This window comes from Juglans microcarpa x Juglans regia, chromosome 7D (genome assembly GCF_004785595.1).
Source record: "Juglans microcarpa x Juglans regia isolate MS1-56 chromosome 7D, Jm3101_v1.0, whole genome shotgun sequence".
In the NCBI taxonomy this organism is placed as follows: Eukaryota; Viridiplantae; Streptophyta; class Magnoliopsida; order Fagales; family Juglandaceae; genus Juglans; species Juglans microcarpa x Juglans regia.
The window spans coordinates 7249993-7267022 of NC_054606.1; the positions used below are offsets into that span (position 1 = coordinate 7249993).

The 17030-nt window shown below is 37.9% G+C and overlaps 3 protein-coding genes across 5 annotated transcripts; 1 reads left to right on the top strand and 2 right to left on the bottom strand.

The window, feature by feature from the left end:
- Positions 1 to 1703: 1703 nt before the first annotated feature.
- On the bottom strand, positions 1704 to 5668 carry LOC121239071 (laccase-4-like). Of its 2 annotated transcripts, none has more exons than XM_041136196.1 (6): positions 5392 to 5668; positions 4055 to 4206; positions 3664 to 3908; positions 3246 to 3374; positions 2197 to 3114; positions 1704 to 2073 (listed from the first exon to the last, which is right to left on the bottom strand). In XM_041136196.1, the coding sequence occupies exons 1-6, from the start codon at positions 5494 to 5496 to the stop codon at positions 1943 to 1945; spliced, it is 1680 nt and encodes a 559-aa protein (XP_040992130.1). In that variant the 5' UTR covers positions 5497 to 5668; the 3' UTR covers positions 1704 to 1942. The 2 variants fall into 2 exon arrangements, with proteins under 2 accessions (XP_040992130.1, XP_040992129.1); XM_041136195.1 differs by having other exon boundaries at positions 2197 to 3117; positions 5392 to 5667.
- Positions 5669 to 8429: 2761 nt separating this feature from the next.
- LOC121239073 lies at positions 8430 to 9461 on the top strand. The gene is made up of 2 exons (XM_041136199.1): positions 8430 to 8629; positions 8876 to 9461. The coding sequence occupies exons 1-2, from the start codon at positions 8596 to 8598 to the stop codon at positions 9328 to 9330; spliced, it is 489 nt and encodes a 162-aa protein (XP_040992133.1). The 5' UTR covers positions 8430 to 8595; the 3' UTR covers positions 9331 to 9461.
- Positions 9462 to 10243: 782 nt separating this feature from the next.
- Positions 10244 to 12772, bottom strand: LOC121239072 (protein OCTOPUS-like). Of its 2 annotated transcripts, none has more exons than XM_041136198.1 (2): positions 10893 to 12772; positions 10244 to 10567 (listed from the first exon to the last, which is right to left on the bottom strand). In XM_041136198.1, exons 1-2 carry the CDS (start codon positions 12553 to 12555, stop codon positions 10557 to 10559), a joined length of 1674 nt encoding a protein of 557 aa, XP_040992132.1. In that variant the 5' UTR covers positions 12556 to 12772; the 3' UTR covers positions 10244 to 10556. The 2 variants fall into 2 exon arrangements, with proteins under 2 accessions (XP_040992132.1, XP_040992131.1); XM_041136197.1 differs by having other exon boundaries at positions 10244 to 10481; positions 10893 to 12771.
- Between the last annotated feature and the right edge of the window lie 4258 nt (positions 12773 to 17030).

A 17030-nucleotide genomic window follows, 5' to 3' on the forward strand; every position in this document is an offset into this window, starting at 1 on the left:
ATATTAGTAAAATATGTAAATAAATACGTAAAAGTGACGGCATGTAAAATTTTTGATATATTACGCATTGCTTACGCTTTTCTGTTTCTCTTCGCTTGCAAGGAAATCAAGGCCAAGGCCTAGTTGCTGCCTATCTCCCCAGCAAAATGAATGGCATGCATGTGTATCCCTTTCTGATCAATTCTTAATTAGTTGTGGTGAATTTATTCATTTCGGTTTTTCCAACAGTCACTGTCAATTTAAATTTTTAAGATAAATAATAATTTAATACAGGATCGAAGCATGGATCAGGAATTTGATTCATTTTTACTCCAAATTTTTCACTCGATTCAAGTAAATATTTTACACGTTGGTTTCATGGGGAATTTGACTCACAATGAGACAATTCAAAGTGTTATATATAACATAGTTTAAATAATTAAATTTACATCATTTCATGAATTTAAACTTTTTAATATAATTGATAATTTTAACAAATTAATCCTACAAAGAAAAAAAATTCTGTAATGATTGTCGAGAAATAATCTTACATTGCTCGTGAACAAAGTTTTAGACATGTTTATAAAGAATGAACAATCTTCTATTATGAAACCAATTTTATGAGAGGGTTAAGCTCATAAATTTCTTCATAATATTAGAGTTTGTCACAAGAAGAATGGGGTCCACACTACTTATCCAGTGATAAGGACAAAAAAAAAAAAAATACTGGTCTGCACATGAGGGAGGGTGTTGAAGAATAATCTCGCATTGTCTGTGGAAAAGGTCTTAGACATGTTTATAAGGAATGAACAATCATCTCTTGTGGAATCGGTTTTATTTGATGAGTTAGGCCATGAATTCTTTTTTTTTTCTTCAGCAAATTAAGCATTGCATAGATAAATTAAACGGTTACAAGGATACAAGATTCAATAAGGTGAGATTCCCAAACAATCATTCCAAACACAATGAAAACAACACCGAAAATAAAAATAAAAAAGCAGGTTATTAAGCCAAAAATTTGACTTCAACCCAATCTCACAAGGGGATGTCGCTTTAAAGCGGTTTTAATATAGTCTGATAAACAGAATATAAACTTACGACTAAAAGCCGCAGTTAAGAGGGGCGTGCTGCATTTGTTGATCCGGTCAAATTGTAAGAGACTATCACGATCACATCGTCTTGATCGTTGGTTAGAAAAAGCAGGAATATAAGAGAATAGCAGCCTAAAGATAATCCGATACACTGGTAAAGGACCACCACCGACGATGGTGGAGTGTGCGGGACACGCACTGCACTAAGAATAAAACGAGCACACGGATTTGAAAGATTCGAAGCCGCTGGCACCGGTGACGCCGCGTGTGGCGGCATGAATCTCCTTCTGATGCAGCGGCACATGAGGCCCACGCACACTAGAAACCACGCGTGAGCCACACTCGCCACTCAGCTGGGGATTCCTTTGGAGGGGCACGTGGTAGTTGGATATGGCTAACGAGCAATAGATCAGTATCTCTTGGCAATATCATCGGAAAAAGTAAAAGGAAAGCGGAAATAGACCTATACATAGGATCTGGGTTGATGGATGCTGAGGGTAGAGAGAGCAAACGTTTTTCCACAAAGGACCCCCTCTCTTCACCTCACATATATGAGTGGCCATTAATTCTTTCAATGATGTATATGTTCGATGTTAGAATATATTATCAGATAAAAAAAAACCAAGCCTTTTTTTTTCCCAAAATATATGTGATGAATTCATATAATCTGTAATTTGTAAAATTAGAAAAATATTCCTTTGGGCAAGTTTAATTACAAGCACTCAAAAAAGTATATAGGTCGGGACACAAAATGAAATAAGATCAAGACTAAAAGAATTCCAATCTGATTTCTTTTCTCCATGATCTCTTTTTTATCTGTTTTCTCTCTCGTCTCCAATGAGTTTATGCAAAAGCTCTTGCGCAATGGCTAGCTAGCACTTGGGAAGGTCACTTGGAGGAGGTAGAAGAGATTCATCAGGGCCTTTTCCATTGTCCACAATAAATGCCATCTTCAGCCCCCATGTCGTGTGCACTTCCAAATGGCAATGCATAAACCAAACCCCTAACAAAACCATTTAAATTAGCAGTGAATTCAACAAAGTGTGTTACATATATAATGCGCAAAAATTAAGGAACTTGGAAATTAGAAGCAGAGATCTGCAAAATAAGGAGTTAAATTAATTACCTGGGTTATCTGCCCTGAATCTAATAGCGGTCCATCCACCAGAAGGTACTCCAATGGTGTTCCTCTCCACAGGGTCAACAAGATTGAATTTCTTTGGATCTTTCTTCGGATTAAAGTTACCCAGTCCCCTTCCAACCTCGAAGAAATTGAAACCATGCAGATGGAGAGGATGGTTTTCAGGGGTTATCATCCCAGTGTCTTGCAAAACTAGCTGTACCGTTGAGTTGTAAGCAAGTCTATAAAGCTTCGTCCCTGTCGTGGTCTGGAAATTCGTCGGTTGCGTGCCGGTATAGTTATACTTTATTAGTGGGTTTCCAGGGAAATCATCAGTGAAAACACCACTCATGTTGAAGAAGTGAGCTTGGAGAAGTGAAATGGTGGGCATCACAAACGTAACATTGTTGATATCCGCCACCACGCGGCTGCCATTCACACAAGTAGAGCAGGGGTTTACACCGAGTCCGACGGTGAATAGCAGGGAACGATCGATTTTCAAGGGGACTCTAGCAGGATACTTTCTCGAGTTGAGGCTTCGGAGGGATTTGGTGAAGTTTGCAGCTATTTGTGTGGCGTTTCGGGGAGGTGTGGCAGTGAGAATGGTGGCGGAAGAGGCTACAGTTCCCGAGTAGTGTAATATGGCAGTGGCAGTGGCGTTGTCTACTGCAATGGGTGCGTCCATGAAAGGCGAGGCTGCAACCATGTACTTGCCGCTTCGAAGATCAGCGGTCAGGAGGGCGTTTGTGGTCTGGCCTGGTGCAATGAGAATGGTGTCGGTTTTGAAAGGTTTTGTGTACACGGCGTCAACCTCAACAACGGTGAGTTTATGGCCAGCAATCTTGAAGAAAAGTTCTTCATTCAGTGCAGCATTGACGATTCGTAGCATGTATGTCTTGCTGGTATTTACTGGCAATCTAAAGCCTGCTGCAATTGATATATATAAACATGGTGAAAATCCCAACAAAAGTAATTAATATTGTTCTCCAATTGTACATGATTCAAAAGGTCATAGTTTCATATATAGTCTAATTATCTATAGCTAGGTGTTTTACCCTGAGAAGGGCAGCTTGAGAGAGGTCCCGGATGGCCATTGATGGTGTGAGCATCGGAAACATTGGGGGCCAAGCCAGATTTTAAAGCTTCATTAATGACAGCTTCAACATCTGATTTCCACCATTCACCTACAAGTTGAAAAACCAGACTGAAAGTTAAGGATTGATCTTTTGGCCTAGCATGCATTATTAGATCAAGGGAGACAATGGGCTTTTAATTACAGAAAAGTGCTATAAATACAAAGGAATTACATAAAAATAAATTTATAAAATGACGTAATTTCAATTTATCATACTTATAGATCAAGCCATGTTATTTTTTAAATTTATTTTTGTATACTCTCTTTATCTTTAAAGTATTTCTCGTCATTAGAAGGATTACTTTTCCAATTAAGAAAAGAGGAGATCAAGATTGTACCTAATACAACAACGACTTCCTTGTGCGGTGTGGGAAAAGGGTAAGGAACTCCACGCTTGGGCAAGATGACCAAAGCGCCATGGACAGTGGCCCTGAGCCAAAGAATGTGAGCATGCCACCACAGCGTACCCCTTTGGCCAGTGATGGTGAAGTTGTATACGTATTGTTGCCCTGGTTGAATTGGGCATTGTGTTACGTAAGCTGGTCCATCTGCCCAACCCGTCCGAAGTTGCCTTATTCCATGCCTACCAATAATAAAATGGATGTGGTATTAATTATTCATCCATTAATTTTTAATTTTTAATATGATAAATTAAAAAATGAATGAAAAATACTAAATTATCACAATAAGACAGAGTTTACCTATAAAGTTGGAAATTAAGGAACTAACCAGTGGATGCTAACGTTGTACTTGACGTGGTTGACCACCTTGACCAGCACGGTATCGTCCTCCCTGGCATAAATGGTGGGACCAGGAGACCTTCCATTCACTGTCACAATGGGCTTACTTGAGCACATTCTTGTGGCTTTCTTCATAACCACCTATTACATTAGTCACCGCATTAATTTAGATATTCATGACTAATTAATGCTATTTATCAGCAATTAGTTCCTTAATTCGTACAGCTAGGTTATTTGAAAAAAAAAAAAAAAAACAAGAGGTTTCTTATAAATATATATATGATTTTTTTAAAAAATAAAATTTTCTTTTTTAAAAACCTTTACACGAGACTTACAAGCCTTAAATCTATGCTGATCATTTTCCATATATATATATAATTTAAGTTATTTGTAATGTGACTGTACATATGGCATAGTGCCCGACATCGACCAAATTAAGTTTGGTGGCTTCCTCGACACCACCAGTACTTTGCTGTTTGGCCAAGATTCCCGCTTAAATGGTTTTCATGTTTTATATATATATATATATATATATATATATATATATATGAGTAAATCTATTCATCATCATTTTTCTCATGATGTGATATTAGATAATAAATTCATAAATAAAATATAATAAATAATTTTTAATTATTTAATATCACATCAAGAAATAATTAGAGGATGATGAGAATTGAGATGATGAGTATCGTTACTCTTTTTTTCAAATTTTCAAGCATTCGACATTGGTTAGTCTTGTTGGTTAAAAATTAATACGGCGTATACAAATAACAAAGACTAATTTGCAAGTTGATAAAAACAACTTGCGCATGAGCATGCAAAATTAATAGGTTTATATTATTTCATTTTATTATTTTTTTATCACATCCATCGATCGAATATAATGTATTTTAAACGACATATCAATGATATAATTTGAGGGAAAGCAAGTTATAATAAGCTAGGTTTGGCCTTTTGCAGTCAATTAATTAAAACGAGAGAATTGCATACTTTTGTTAATGATCTTGATTTTGATGTGGCAATATAATTTGACAGCAAAAGAGCAAACCCGAAACATATAAACGAACAGCGCGCCTCATGCTCTTCCTCTTTGAACACATCATGCTTATATAAAGTGCATGCATGCATGGCTGGCGGATCAAGTCACAAGCTATCGAGGCAACGTTAATTAACCAATTATTAAGTAAAACTTCATAAATTACATGCATGATTAATTAACATGCAGTTATTTTATTCATGTATGTGTAAAACACGTGATGAAGTGCATATTACATATATATATGCATAAAAAACAGATCAAACTCATGTAGTACGTATACATACGTTGAATTTGTAGTGCCGGACCATGCATTCCACTGACGCCGGAAAAAGACCACAAGCCGCCACCGCTACCATCAGTACTATAACTCGGATCGACCATGGCGCCATTTTTATGACCAATTATCTGTATCTCTCTTTTCTCTTCTGTTGCAGTTCTGAGATGCGTGGATCATGACAAAGGCGGGAATTGGCTTATAAAGAGATCACCGACGACGTGCATTAATCTCTCTGCTGCCAAGTCGTTTTTGCTAGTAGGTGGATATATGGCCGAGAATACTTGGGAGGAAAGCCATATATATATACATACATATAAACATATAAAAACTATAGCCACCCAGATAGATAGAATTATTTCTGTTATCTTTTTTTCATGTTTATATATATAGACAAGCTTCTGAAGCTAATTAATTAGTTAAAACTAGTAGAGCTTTTGTTGATGATGCTGATTTTCAAATGGACTAGGTGATCAGCCCCTGGGTTTGGTCCAACCATTTCGGTTATAGTTCGTACACCAGACCCCAGCTAACATTTTAAATAAATAGACAGAAATAAAAAAAACGTGGATAATCTTAGCTTAATCCACCCGACTTAAGTCAATGAGATGACATACATACATGATGACAACAGAGTACTTCCAGTTTTAGTACTTTTTCAGTTTTCTTTGATTTATTCTAACTAAATATCTAAGGTTGAACTGATCAAACACTAATTAAATTTGGTGTCTTTAATATTTAATTAAATTGTTTTGAGTTTCAGAAAACTAAGGATCGAGCTAGAGAGTTTACGACAATTTTACACAAGATTTATATTAGAGGTTAGATATTTTGGTAATTTGACATGGGTTCGGTACTACTAGGAGCTAGAAAGCTACCGAGTGGAAGAAAGTCATGGAAATGGTAGTTTGGTAGATGAGAGATACATGGATGGATGGGTTGTCCGCCACAACAATATATATATATTGTAGTTGAAACATGGTTTTCACGGATTTTCCAGATTCGAAAACTCTGTTTTCTGAAAGCTAAAGGATAACTGCTTATTATGATCATCATCATCATCGATCATCTCAATCGTCCTAATTCATTAGAGAATTACATGTTGAAATTCTTCGATCACATGTTTGACGATTATATAATATATATATATATATATGCTAATAATTATGGGTCAAATCCTCTCTCTCTCTCTCTCTCTCTCTCTAACCTACAATATAGATCAGCTAAAGATGGCAATACTAAATATAGAAGGGGATCAAACCAGCTTCTTTTAATTACTCTGTAACAAAATGAGATTAGCTTTTGGGGTGCACAGAGCTTATCGATTTAAACATGTTTCAATGGGGTTAGTAGTTGTTAGTGATTGATTTTTATTTTATAATTATCAAATCGTTTTTATATATAATGACTGGATTATTTATCTTATGGAAAATGATATAGGTACTAAGGAATCCCGCCCACAAAAGCTATTGAAATGTGTTTTTTTAGCATTTGTGTTTGTTTATTTTTGTATTTTTTGTATTATTTTTAAATATATAAAAAAAATAAAAAAAACACTTTAATACTACCGGTACAAAAGATTGGTAGCTTTTGTCCATAGACGTAGAAGCATCGTTATTTTATTTTATCTCTATGTAATTTTCATATTTTTCATCCTATATAGAGGATGTATACTTTGAGAGATGGAACTACCTTAAGGCTTGACTCCAAAATTTTTAAAATTTGATAAAAATTAAGTTTTAAAAGGTTTTTTTATAAAATAAATTATATAAAAATTAGTATTAAGCCCCCCAAAATTATTTTTTCTTAACTTAACCCCTCAAACTAGATTTTCTAGTTCCGCCCTGTATGCTTTCATGTATTTAACCACAAATGAGAAAAGAAAATATCTAGCCATAAAAATCTCTTCTGCTCTTCAATATTATTTCATCTCCATTGCAGTTTATATTATATTTAAAAAAAAAAAGGAGCATCTATCCAAAATCAGTTGGTCATCAGCTCACGTGGCAAATTATGCGGCAAAGTTGAGACATTTCATAGGACTGTTCATCCAGAACTCAGAAGACCGGATTCTAGTTTCGAGTTGGGATACACTCGAATCTCGATCCAGATACCGAATTTTAAAGCTGGAATTTAGAGTTTTTATTTTTATTTTTTTCAACATGCTTGAGTGCTGCAAAATTAAAAATCCATTAAAATGGCTCCCAAATATATCACATAAAAGGGCTAAGGGCCTTGGATGCATTATCAATACGTTTGGCCCTTGGCCTTCGTCTAGAGCACCGTGTTTGCAGAATTCAAGCCATTTTTAGCCGAAACTTGAGATGAGAACTTGCACACAAGGCAAATCACTCATACTCTGTTATTTTTTCAATATTTATTTTTACAATATGTACTGCAAGTTCAAAGTGAAGTTTGAAACATGCTGCACTCAAGCATGCTAAAGGAAGGAAAAAAGAAAGAAAGAGAGGAATCAACCCGGAATTTGGGTTTGCTTTGGCCCGGGCTAACTCGGTCCAGGTTTTGACTCAGATTTAAAACTTGAATTTCTAGACCAGAATCTTAATAAACAGTCCTAACATTCATTGAATGTTAGCTTTACAACTATTTTATAACTCTCTCTCTATATATATATATGTATATGAGATTGGAAAATGATAACTTTACAACTATTTGATAACTCTACAATGAATCTGAATTTTATAATATTAAAATTTATTTTTATTTTAATGGAGTGACATAATTTCATACATTGTTTAAAGATGTGTTGTAAAATAATTATAAAAGAGTTATAAAATAATTACTCATATGTGATTTATCAACAATCATTGATCATGCAATCTGTTTTTTTTTTTTTTTTCTTTTTCTTTTCGGAAAACTCGAAGTAAAATATCAATATCCCATGCACTCTCTTATCCAATTATAATAAGCCGACATTGTCATCAATCTTTGATTTTCTTTTTCAAAATAATAATAATAAAAAAAAAACCGAGACAATCCAAAATGATGACAAGTGTCACTTCAGTTTATAAAGTGAGGTGAGACTGAGGAAGAAGTGCGTGGCTTGGTCCAAACCCGTGCTCATGTGGGCTACAACCGGAAGAGATCTTTTATAAAATCTGTTTCTCATCAGATTTCCGTTGCGACCCCTCTCCTCATCGAACTGTCAGACACCCCCAACTTTCAGTATTCAGCTTCACACTGACTAGTTTCGATGATTCGCAAACGGTATCAAGAAGCCAAGACAGGTAAAACCAAGATATTATTTCAGTGCGCATATGGGTGGGTGAATGCCTTTTCCGACTTGCCTCCCAACTGTTCGATGGAATGTCGAGATCAGACATTCTTATATCGAAACGTCTACTCTGCTTCTTTTTAACCTATTTCATTCATTTGTTTATTAGAGACGTAAACTAACTTGCCTCCAACTGTTCACTGAAAAGTGGGATGAAACATTTTAAGCCCTTTGTTTTTGGCGTTAATTTGTAATTCAGGTTTCCAACTGATGAAATCGATGAATGCCCAGAAGTATTTGAAGAAAGTAGGACTGGGCAAAGAGGACTACTACTTCTGGAAACAAATTGGCAAAGCTTTGTTATGCACGTACACGATATTTGGTGCCGCCTGGCTCTACAACGAAACATCACCGCTGGGTTGGTGGACGCTGAAGCCTCGGCCCAAGGAAGAAAAAGAATTAGCCCACCTCTACGAGCGGCGAGAGTTTCCATATCCCGGTGATGAAGAAGCAATGCAAGAATTCATTGCCAAAGGGGGCATGGTCGGCACCACAATCGGTCCAAAAGGGTATATTGAAACGGATAAGGATGGGTTTAACTATCAGAAGGAGTTGCAGAACAAGAAGTTCGAGCAAGAAGCTCAGAAGCTGTGGCTGAGAATGAGGAATGAGGTCATTCAGGAGCTTCAAGAGAAGGGGTATGATGTGGAGTGAGCTTTTGTTTCGAGTTATATCATGTCAGTGAAGCCTGAGTGAATGCTGAATGGATTTGTGAAACATTAAGCGCTGTCCTATTTTATATTGTGAAATGAAGGCTTAAATAAAAGTTGAATGCTTTTGTAGAACTCTAATCGTTATATGAACAACACCCTTTATTTTATTTTTCCAAGCTCAAGGGTGCGAGAGCAGTCCGGCTGCAGTTAGGGTTATTTCATGTCCGTGAAGAATGTTGGGGGCGACCCAAAAGTAAAAGCATTGAACCACCACCCTAAGCGAAACCATTGGCTGTAATCCAACACAAGTTCTGCTGCTTGGAGTTGCCAGTTTAATGGGAAAGAGTTTCTTAAGCCATCGAGTCATCGACTTTCGACTCCCTTATTAATACCAATCACACAAGCTCAACCTTCACAAAAGCCTCTGGTGCCCAACAAGGAGTTAAGAAAGCGTCTTGCTGCTTCGCGTATTGCTCCAGTGTAGCGAGTTTGCCCTTCATGTATTTGATTCAACAGCTAGATTAGGGTGTAATGTAGATGATAGTGATGATGACAATATAGAGGCCCTCGACTCCAAAGAATGGCGCAAGTGTAACATTGCTGAAATTAACCAAGTCATAAATGTGTGAATGATCAGGACGTGATGGGACAATAGTGATGAAGCTGGCTGAATTTTTTGCAGTTCATTGGATGTAGGGGTAGTATCTTGTATCTTTAATGGATTACCAGCTGATTTCATCTTGATTGATCAGTGAAAGCATGCTTTCTACCTAGTATAAGTTTTATTCCACATTTCCTCCAATCAATGAAAATGGATTAAATGGAGCATGCAAACAATGTAGACAACCAGGGAGACCTGAAACAATTCTCTACACATGATGTAGAAATCATAACTAAGAAACTTGACACCATCTTTCAATCATCAGAAAGTTCTATTGAAGTGTTTAAAGTAGACAGGCTTAACCTTTTAAAACTCAATACTACAATCTCAAATATTTAGTTTCTCAGGTTAAGTAGGACGAAGATCAGAGTTAATTTACATCAGTCGTCATAAACTTCCAGGTAGTTACCTGATCTTGCTCCAGAACGATTTTCAATTCCTTCAATCAAAGTGTCACTGGCACAATTACTTGGACGCATTTCACTGTCCCACTGTCACATTCCAAACCATGATCCATCAGTGACTTCAAAGATATCTAGAGCCGAAATTACATCATTGAAAGTCTCTCATATTCCAGCTACGAGAAAAATTGGATCATAAGTTACCATATAAGGTACATGAGGAGCACCTTTGAACAAATGATTCTACAACCGCAAATGCTAAGCTATTTTGCCATGTAAATTCTCGTTGTCAAATGTCATAAAAAAAATAAAGTAGTTTCATTGGAATTATTAGATACACATGTTCATCAGAGAAGAGATAACAATATAATATGCTTTTATTCCAAGAACAAGAACAAGATCAAACACGTTTATATATGTCTTTACAACAAATGCCTTGGAAGAGCAGATAAAACCTTTACAAGACAGTCCTGGCTATAGAACACGAGTTCCGTAGCTTACTCTTTCCAGATTTACTTCTCCTGTAGCTCCTTAATGGCGTCAAATAGAACCTCAACAAGCCGTTATCAAGGTTGTTTGGAGAATATCTTGCACTCCTACTGTGCTGCAGCATTACCTCCTCTCTTCTCTTCAGACCACTGATTTTGGTTTCAGCACCACCCGAATTACTGAACAATCCAGCCACTTTGCAGGAGTTCCTACAGCTAACACTATAGCTGCGAATAAGCTTCTGACTCACTGACCCATTTGCTTCTCCATTGGCCACCCTCCTCAGCTTCTGCCAAGACTCTCCAAGTTGTCGATCAACCACATTACCTCCAACATACTCTGCTTCTTCATCCCCACATTTACTTTTGCTTTGCCTCCGTTTCAACCCAAAAATATTCCGCATTTTGTGCCACTTGTTCAACTTCTTCAAACCCTTTTGATTAATCCCACCTGCCGCAGAAGTAGCAGCATCTTTCGATACAGATTCAACATTCTCCAAGCTAACGTCTTTCACGCATTTTGAGTTTCGATCCCTCGAGCCGTCTTGCTCTGCTACCAGCAACTTGGCCCCGTAGAATAACTCCGTGCTCTCCGGAGACACTTTTGCATTTGCATTGGATGTCAATTTCAACTCATCAAACTCGGTTATTCCCCCTCTCCTCTGTGAATTAGAGCGATCGAAGCTCCTTCTCCGCCTCTGAGAAAACGGAGTTTCGGAATAGTAATCCTTCGTCTGAGCTGAACCACCGGGACTCCTCTCCTCCTCCTCATTCCCCAAATTCACCCTCTCCTCCACGGATACCATTCGCGTAAGCCTCGGATACGCCTTCCCTATAAAATACCCGTCCCAGGAAGCCCTCGGCTCGTCGAACGAATACCTCGCCACATCCACCGAAAACCTTGGGTCCGTATCGCAAGATCTCCTCCCAAATCTGTACTCCCCAATCTCCGATTGGGTCTCCCTCCACCGCCTCCCACTCTGCTCCTCAGCCTCCACGATACCACCACTATTACCAGTATTGTGCTTCTTTATCTTCTGCTTTTGCCGCCATTTCCTCAATTTCTTGCTGAACACTGAAGCCGCCTCACAAAAGCTCGCAGCGATGTCCTTGAAATCCTTTCCTCCACTCTTCTTGCTCCGCCATTCGAGATCTATGAATTCTTTCATCGTCTTGAACTCTATCCCTTCCTCCACGATCCCATTCTCTGGTTCATTGCTTATATCCGGAATAACGTCCTCAGAAGCCCTAATTTCTTCTACATCATCATTCTCGCTCTCATTCTCATTTTCATTTTCATTCTCGCTCTCATTCTCATTTTCATTCTCGTCCTCCTCCCGCAGTTCAAACCCTAGTCCCCCCAATTCCAACTCGAACCTCCTATTCAGGCTCTTCCGCTCGTCATCGACGTTGAACAGATCCCACAGCGTGCTCCGGGCCCGAACGTCGCAAGACCTACGACGCGGCGGCTCGGATGCCGCAGCAGAGGACCCCTCAGCGGAGAAAGATTTGCTACGGCGGAGCAACGCGCCGGCTGAGGTGGTGGGGATCTCATGGCGGGTGGCGGGGTCGATGGAAGCGAGACGCTCTCGGAGGCATGAGGCGCAGAAGCCGGTGATCGGTCTGGTGGGGTGGCGGTGACAACTGGAGAGGCGGCATCTGGGTTGGGAGCTCATGGCCGGAGAAGTAGACCGGCGAAGAGTCGTTGCATGGTATAGAAAGAGTGGGGGAGTAAAGGGGATAGGACTGTGTGTGGGTAGTTAAGCGAGGAGCAGTAGAGCAGAGATGTGGAGTGTGACAAATGGAAACCCTGGATAAACCCCCCCACACCCTTTAAGCTTAGCTTAGCTTAGCTTAGCTTCTTGTTTTGGATCTTATCCAACTCTTCTTTCTATATTTACAACAATACGTTTCAGGCCAACCATAAATCTATGGTCGGCAATTGTGACATTTCGTATTAAAAATATTCAAACTTTTTTAAGAAACCAGTTTCTGGGATGTTAATGTTGTGAGCCAACCATCTCTCCCATATATTCTAAAAGAGATTGTAAAAGTAAGGTAAAATTCTAATTTTTGATATAATATAGATCTTCTACGATTCTCTATCCGGATTATAAATAAAATATATTTTTACTATAAAATAAATCTAACATATTATATAAAATAACATTAATATGTGAATTTGACACATTTGCGGATGCAGTAATTCTCTTATCAATAATTGGTGCAATAGAGAGGATGCGGACCCCACAGTTTAGGGTAGCTACTCTAGTCATCTGCCTCCAATTCGATTAAGGGATTGCAAATGCAGGGACCTTTGATTCCATATTAAATGGTACAAGGTAGATAAATGAAACAGCTACAACTTACAAGGCTGTATTATGTACAAAAGTATATACAGCTTTATTAAAAAGTTGACAGAAGTCCCTCAAAGAAAGAAAAGAGAAGTTGAGAGGAGTCATGAGTAGGAGTAGTACCACAAAACAAAAAGAACCTAAGGTGGGTATTGGGGTGGGGTTCTTTTTTTTCACAAAAGAGGCGCAACACAGGCGAGGCGAGGCGAGGCGACAGCTTTCCTATCATTCCTCGACTTTTGATTGTCAAACACTAAAAGGAAGAAAGCTAATGAGTGTCGCTTGCACTGGAAGTAGATTGCAACGCAAAGCAAACTAGACAATTTCTGGGGTGCTCACAGATTTTGGGCAATTTGGTTGGTCTCCATTTGGTAAAGAATTCCCATTTAACAATCCAAAATTCAACCAAAGGGCTCGAATGTCTCAACCAATACAAGTCAACTTCACAAAGGACACCGCGATTGGCATTGAAATTCATCCTTTTTGTTTGGGGAGGGGTTCAAGGGTGAGCAGTATGATGCTGAAACAAGGACCAAGTTCGGGAAAGAAGAGCCAAATAATATAAAGTAATTACTTTTAGTCAGGCATCGAACTTCTTTCTTGATGCATGCCATCTGCTCTATCTTCGGCCTCTAAGACTCTTTCAAAATTCACTTTTCGACAAAAAGCTAGCCCCTTGTCCTATTGTCCTCGTCGGTTCTTGATGGATACCTGGGAGATCACCCGCATTATTTATTCAAAAATCCGCTTACCCATGCAAGCTCTTTATTTTTACGGATTTGCTCTCATCGGGTTTAAGATTCATCTTGAGTTTGCTGGAGTTGGGTCTTGTGCTTTTGCAATGTAGTCCAAAATTGTTCCCTTTTTTTTCCCCTTTAATCCTAAGTATTTCAGTCTTTCAGATGCAAAATATTTGTTAAGGGGTGGAAATTCCCTAAGAAAATCGCCCACTACAACAAGTATAACCCATGAAAAATAGAAACTAATATTTACCCCTCTCCACCATTCTCAAAAGAGTAATGATAGACACACAGTATTCTTCACAATACTTTTCACAACACATGATGTAAAATAAGAATATTTTTGTAAAGTAGTGTTACTTTTATATGATATTTTACAATAATACCTCTAATTTTAAAACATCATTGCGAAATATGTTTTAAAATGACATTTTTTTAGCTTAACTAGCATAATGTGGTATCACGTCCGGAGACCATGTCAAGTTAAGCAGTGTTGAGGAAATGAGCTGAGAAAAAAGTAATGGGGAGGAAGGAAAATGAAAAATGAGAGAAAATCAAATCTGAAAAGGGGGAGAAGAGGAGCCCATTCCTACGTTGAGCTAACCTGGGTCGAATGCCACCACCCCCTAATCCTTAGGGATCATGAGATTCATAATTAGGGGTTTAACACCCTAACTATAACTACTAGGAAATAATATTTCGAAGAATTAGTTTTTAAAAAAAAGAGCGGTATTACTCTGCCGCCTGAGTAGCACTACTCCATTTGACCGATAGGCCATTTTGACCTCTTCTTTTTTTTCTCATTTTTTTCATATTTTTTAACATATTTAAATATTTTTTAAAAAAAAATATACCAATATATTAAAAATTACTTTCTTAATCATTAAGTAAAAAAAATTAAAAAAAGAAATTAAATATACAAGTGGTCAAAGTGAGTAGACAAAATGAGAGGACAAACTAATATTTTCCTTTAAAAAAAAGCTTTGGTGTGATAAATGCATCCACCATGAACTTGATGAGTGATATTAGACTCTTAAGATACAAAACATATATTACAATTTTTGATGTCGTGTTTCGCAGTCTGAGAAAATGCTCTGGTGACATCCAGGGTCACTCCGATGCCAAAGTCAATGGATAATTCTCTAGTGACGAGAAAAACTCAAAAGATTAGAGAGAATAGTAAAAGATTTCAAGAGAGCCTTCCCATAGAAGGGATGGCTGCTATTTATACCTGATTCGGGTTCCACTGCCGAAGGAGATCATGGTATGTTAGATCGTACCTGAGTTAGACTTGCTACCACTCCTCCCCTGCTGCAACAATGTGTCAGTCCACGGCTTAGGCGGCTGAGGGAAACCGTGGCGTGTCAGGTCGTGTTTGGTCAGACTTGCCGCCACCTTTTTGCCAGGGTTGGGTGTCAGGTCGTGGCCGAGCCATCCTGCATACTTTGGTGGCACATCGTTGCGTGCTAGGCCTTCTGATACATGCATTGAATGCGACGTGCCTTGAGTTTGACGAGGCCACGATTACACATGTCCAGCCGTCCGCATACAGTAGGGCCTCCTACACGATACCATATGGTAGGGCTCGGTAGGTTGCCGAGTCCCGAGATGCTCTCCTTGGCGTATCTGAGCTCGGTGTCGAAAGGCCTTCTCGAGTAGGTTTGTGGTTATGAGCTTGGCACACGGTCCTCTTGCTCGGGCTCTTAGCCCACGGTAGGATTTCGTCTAAGGGTCTGGGATTCTATAACTTGACCTCTTTGGACTTGGACCCTTGGATGGGCCCTTCCCTCACAACAGTCTTTCAATTTTCTTGCATATTTCCTGACTTGAGGTGGGTAGGGTTCATAACCTTGCACGAATTTTGTACTATTATGCAACGTTGACAGTTTAGATGCCCGCTTTAGCACTGGGGATATCAGCTTCAACTTGCGTTTCAATTATGGGTCACTTTCATCGTGGCTTTGACATTAAGCTAGTTGAAATGAACGGATCATGCAACCATTTTAAAGTTGTTTGTCAAACAATTGGAATTTGGATTGGGGTCGAACCCTTTACAGTAATTGGACCCTTTGGAAAGAGGGAAAAAAAAATCTGGACCTTTCAGTTAATGGGCCTACCATATTTCATCAACATCTTGTCATGTACAGAATCCCTCACAGTACAACTTTTACATACAAAACTACCTTGATGCATTTTCGATAGGAGAAATGCTAAATATACGGATAAAAAACATAGTGTTGCTTAGATCTGTAATAAATTTGCTAAAAGTTATATTTATTGAATATTTAGTCATTAAAAAATAAAAATAGATCACAATAAATTAGTTAAATTTTAAATAATTAAAATTTAGTTACAATTACATTTAAAATAATTTTCAAATTTAAATATTTTTGTTTATAGGCCAAATTCTTATTTTATGAATTATTTCACTCTCCACCAAACCAATACGTTCAGTTTTTAGAAATATTTGTTGAATGAGTGCTCTCTTTAATGTAAAAATTTGATGTGAATATCTAAAGTCAAATTTATTTTATATTATTTTATTATTTTATAATAAAAAAATAATTATTTCAATATAAAAATTTATGTGAATAGAATAGTTAACAACTAAATTCATTCTACATTCATAAAAAATTATATTTTAACCACTAATAGCGCTCAAGTGCCTTGTCAGCTTTGTTTTTGAATTTTTACCGAGGGGCAAGAGTGTAAGTTCATTTTGAAAAGAGCCTCTGTCGTTCTGCATCTTCTCTCAATGGAAAAAGCATCTCTCCCAACTGAGTGCATCTTCTTTCTTCCAACCGAGAAAGGTAAGTAAAAGCTGTAACTATCTTTTGCATCTTCTAGCTTTTTCTAGAAAGAAGAATAACTTTTTTTTTTCCATCTGAATGCGTCTTCTCCCATTTGAATTTTTTTTTCAGAGAGCACCAAAACAAAGGATCGCCTGAAACAGAGATCACCAAAAACACAGAGAGCATTGAAACAAAATCTGTACTGTACAGAGTCCACCGCAACAAATAGCACCGAAACAAAGGAATTAACTGAATCAGAAGAAAT